General features: G+C 42.4%; 1 protein-coding gene across 4 annotated transcripts in view; it reads right to left on the bottom strand.

Annotated features, from left to right (window-relative positions):
* The window catches only part of LOC109957360 (formin-binding protein 1-like), a 28,285-nt gene that overhangs the window by 22,877 nt on the left and 700 nt on the right, over positions 1 to 4,708 (bottom strand). For all 4 annotated transcript variants that reach the window (XM_020595187.1, XM_020595186.1, XM_020595185.1 and 1 more), the window contains exons 2-4: positions 3,936 to 4,051; positions 2,524 to 2,574; positions 1,670 to 1,817 (exon numbers count right to left, since the gene is read on the bottom strand). In XM_020595187.1, coding sequence (XP_020450843.1) covers positions 1,670 to 1,817; positions 2,524 to 2,574; positions 3,936 to 4,051 — 315 coding nt within the window. The remainder of the gene's footprint in view (positions 1 to 1,669; positions 1,818 to 2,523; positions 2,575 to 3,935; positions 4,052 to 4,708) is intronic.

A 4,708-nucleotide genomic window follows, 5' to 3' on the forward strand; every position in this document is an offset into this window, starting at 1 on the left:
CCTTCTGCAGTTGTGGGCACTTCCTCTGCCCTGTGATTTAAAGTTCTGATGACTCCCAGTTTGTGTTGAAGTGGATGGTGTGAGTCAAAAAGCAGGTATTGGTTCGTGTGTGTAGGTTTCCAATATACTTCTACCTTCAGGCTTCTGTCCTCTCCCAAGTGGACTGCACAATCCAGAAAGGCCAGACAGTCATCTCTGGGCCAGACTAAAATCTCAAACTACAAATCAAATACATTTTTCATAGAGGTGATTTATGTCCCTTTAGGTAGATATAGGAATGTAATGATACCATAAACTCACAGTACAATACAAAGTCCACAATAACATATTTGTCGCACAATATAGGACCGATGTACACTACAGGATGTAGAAAGATCAATTAGAGTTATAAAGTTAGTATGAAATCCACCTATTCATTATCAAGATTTTAGTTTAAATCACTTTTTGGGGAAGATAAACTGCATTTTGGTTCTACTGGATTCTTGGAGGCACTTAAAGTGGAAGAAAAGACTATATGGTTTATAGTCAACAACACAAAAATACACAGAACCAGTAGAATAATTGGAAAGTCGATAATTTTCTTTATTTTATTTGTATCACCCACATTACTAGGTTATATGGAGAACGTACTATGGTACGCAGACATAATCTACACATGTATGTACTTTTAAATATTTTGTTTCTGGCTGGTAATGACATATACTTAAATCTAAGCTGTTCATAAATGAATGAAACCCTGCAGCATATAAAAATCTTACCTCTGTCACTGACAAATATTACATAGAACCACCTACGTATGTCCAGCGGTTCCGACTACGACTTCTTTTGGCTAGAATTAACATTATTCCATTACAATTTACGGATGAGGTAGGGCAGTCGTCTCCTGACCTGCAAGTCGGTGGTTCGACTCCTGGTCTCCCCGCATCCCTAAGTGCCCCTGAGCAAGACAGTGAACCCCAAATTGCTCCCGGTGGCTTGACTAGCACCGTGTGGCAGCCTGTTGTCATCGGTGTGTGAATGTTGTGTGTGAATGGTGTATCATCTCCTGTAAAGTGCTTTGGCCAGTGCAACACACTGAAAAATGCGCTACATAAATACAGTCCGTTTACCAATTTCCTCAAAAGGCCCAGCAGAGACTGTATTTCCTTCTATCGCTGCTCCATTGAGAGCATCCTTACATACTGTATATGTGTATGGTACAGCAGCAGTGGCTCAGAGGGGGCTGTTGTTTATTTAGTGGTTATGTTTTTATATGCTTTTATTTCATATGTTATGTTTTTTCTATTGCTGTATCGACTGGAGGTCACTCTGAAATTTCATTGTACCTGTTACAATGACAATAAAGGATTATCTATCTATGTTATCTTATCTATCTGTTACAAAAACAAACCTTCGTACATCCACTTGTTGGATCTATTTTGGCATTTTATTATGGTTTGATTCTGACAAAAGCAGCTGTAAGTGAATATAAACTGATCGATGCATTTTAACGGGTTGTTCATGTTCCCGCGGACCATAACCACTTTCAGGCAAGCAGTCAGTTTTTGGCACATGCTGGAGGGTGCGCTGCTGTGGACAGTCTCATCTCTCTCCTCACTCCCTGACACCTGCTGAGCTGTTTGTGATGAGTTGGCTTGTTTATTAGTCTGTTGCTTGTTTGTTTACTCACCGTTTTCCTCTCGGTCTTCAGCTCCTGGATGTATCGTGTCAGCTCACAGACAATCTGTCTATTCAGGTTTTCCGCAAGTTCTTCTCTCTGAATTGCGACTTCATTTAGCTGCCGGAGAGTCGCAGCAAACGCCAAACACCAGGTGTACCTGTAATGAACATGAAACAAGAAAAAAAGACACCAGGTGTAGCCAAAGCCACCAATTATAGCCACACTGCACCCTCAGCTGAGGAGCCTCCCATCACAGATTATTAAAAAACAAGCCTGCTGATTATAACTGACCTCAGTGATTCAGCCTGTTCATGTTCTGCATGTGAAAACAAGAAACTTAACTACATCAGAAAACTCAAAACATGAACAAAGCAAATGTTTTCAAACATAAATGTTGGGCACATTGTTATTAATTTAGTTTTGACATCATTGTGTCATAATGCTAATTATTATGGGTGATTCTCTGCAGCCCTACTTTAGAGCCCATCAAGAACACCACCACCTGCATTCTGAAAACTCAAGCATTTGTCATAGCTTTAAAGATAGAACAGAATCACTGGCAGTAGAAATTATCATTTGCTGCAACTTTACATGGTGATAAAACAGAAATCCTGTGAATCGTGAGAGTCAACATGAGACTCCTCTACACTCTCATATTAGAACCCTCTCAATGTAGCATAAATCCAACACACCTTTTAATGGTGTATAACCAGTCAGAGTTCTGCTTGCTATTACACCTGTCACCTGAAAACTGCCCTTTAAATTCACCCAGACTAGGGTCAGAGTTACTCAGGGCTAGTCCAGGCCCTCATATCAAACACATCAATTACCTGAAACATCAATTCTGAAATATGTCAACTGACCTGCTCTCATCCTCTCTGCTTCTCTTAGGGTGGTACTTCTTGGACAGACTCCTGTAGACAGACAGGAAATCACACACAGTCAAGTAGAGAGACACACAGAGAGAGATAAGTAGACCTGTTCAATGGAATCAAACCAAAAAACACCAGAACCGCATTTTATTCATCACTGATTGAGGAAAATAAGAACAACCCCAGGTTTCTTTTCAGCACTGTAGCCAGGCTGACAAAGAGCCACAGTGCTGTTGAGCTTAACATTCCCTTAGATCTCAGCAGCAATGACTTCATGAGCTTCTTTACAAATAAAATCACAACTATTAGAGAAAAAATTGGTCGGACCACTCCCACAGCTCTTGCAGATGTGCCATCTACTACAATGGCTTTAGAAACATCTGTGAGACCTCATTTATACTTGGACTACTTCTCTCCCATAGATCTCTCTGAGTTGACCTCAACAATTGCTTCATCTAAATCATCAACATGTCTCCTGGACCCCATCCCGACCAGGCTGCTCAAAGACGTCTTTCCCCTAATCAACACATCCATACTAGATCTGATTAACCTCTCTCTATTAACAGGTTATGTTCCACAGGCTTTTAAGGTTGCAGTAATTATACCTCTACTCAAAAAGCCTACTCTTGACCCAGGTGTCCTAGCTAACTATAGACCAATATCCAATCTCCCGTTGAATACTAAAATTCTGGAAAAAGTTGTTGCTAAGCAGTTATGTGACCACTTGCACAGGAATGATTTGTGTCAGCTGACATGAAACAGGTTATCAATAATCTCTTAGTTAAATGCTGTCCTCTCACAAAGCTGATTTAAATTCTTATCACTATCGTAGCACCAGGGGTGGAGAGACACTCGGCAGGCTCCCCCAGGATGCCGAGGGGAGAGGCACCTGGTGGGATCCCCCATGATGCACCTCTGGGCAGGCTGCATATAGTTGTGGGTTTGGCGGGGATTGTGTGTGTTCCTGTGTTCAGCGGTTGCTGTGTGTTTCCCGGCTGTGAATAACAGAGGGGCTCCTCAGTGGAGAGAGCGGTACAAAAGGTCATTTTGGTGTCGGGCTCCTTCTTCCAACTCAGCCGACATCACCATATCTTCACCTACACCCCCCGCTCAGTGGTGTGAATCATTTCAGAGCATCCTCAGATCATATAATGTTTGGTAAATAAAAACTAAACTTACTTACAAACAAACTCAGTGTTCATCTCTCGGTGAGGATTGAGTCAGTTTACTGACACCTCTACAGTTTTATGTTATTGTTGATTTATATATTATGTGTTCTCCTTTATTTTGTTTATCATTGTTCGATGTTTCATGACACTGGTGAGCCCTGTGTAACCTGATGTATGGGGATGCTGGGGTGCTGTTAGGGCTGTGCACAGGTGACATGCATGGCATGATGATACCTGATTTGTTTGGAGTAGCTCAGCTCAATGTCGGCTCTCTCTTTAACAAACTTGGTGTATCTCTCCAGAAAGTCGATTCCCCAGCTGGTGTGCTTCTCCAGATTATCAAACTGATCCTGAAACACAACACAATGACAGCAACACAAACATCAGTCTGTCTGTTAGCCTGCACATACACACAAGTGTGTGTGTCGAATATGTGTATTATTTAAATTTTCCCCTTAAAAGACAGCAATGATAAGGAGTGAGGGGCTGCTGTTTTATCGTCACTGGTGATTTTAATAAATTCAGCTTCTGCTTGTCAAACCAGATACAGGAGATTACATCCTGACTCCAGATATTAATCAACTTCCAACCATCCATTATTTACACTGCTGATGCTGTAGAGGGTCTCGGGGGGCTGGAGCCAGCCCCAGCTTACACCGGGCGAGAGGCGAGGTCCACCCGGACAGGCGGCTGGTCTCTCACACCTATGGGCAGGTCAGTGTCATGGGCCTGGGCTTGGGGAGGAAGCCACACAGACACAGGGGGAGTGTGCAGACTCCACAAAGCGACAGTGCCAACCACTGCACTAACATTCCGCCCTGTAATATCAAATCTAATAATAAAATAATAGATTTGCACATTTACACGATTTTACTCAAGCTGAACACGTGACCTGACTGACCCAGAATAGTTAGAAGTGGAGAGGAACGGGGTGTGTCTCTGAAAGGTCCATTTGCACTGAAATAAAACAACAAGGGTAATAATGATGATGGGGGGGGGGGGGGGGG

Source organism: Monopterus albus, unplaced genomic scaffold (genome assembly GCF_001952655.1).
Source record: "Monopterus albus unplaced genomic scaffold, M_albus_1.0 scaffold26.1, whole genome shotgun sequence".
Lineage (NCBI taxonomy): Eukaryota > Metazoa > Chordata > Actinopteri > Synbranchiformes > Synbranchidae > Monopterus > Monopterus albus.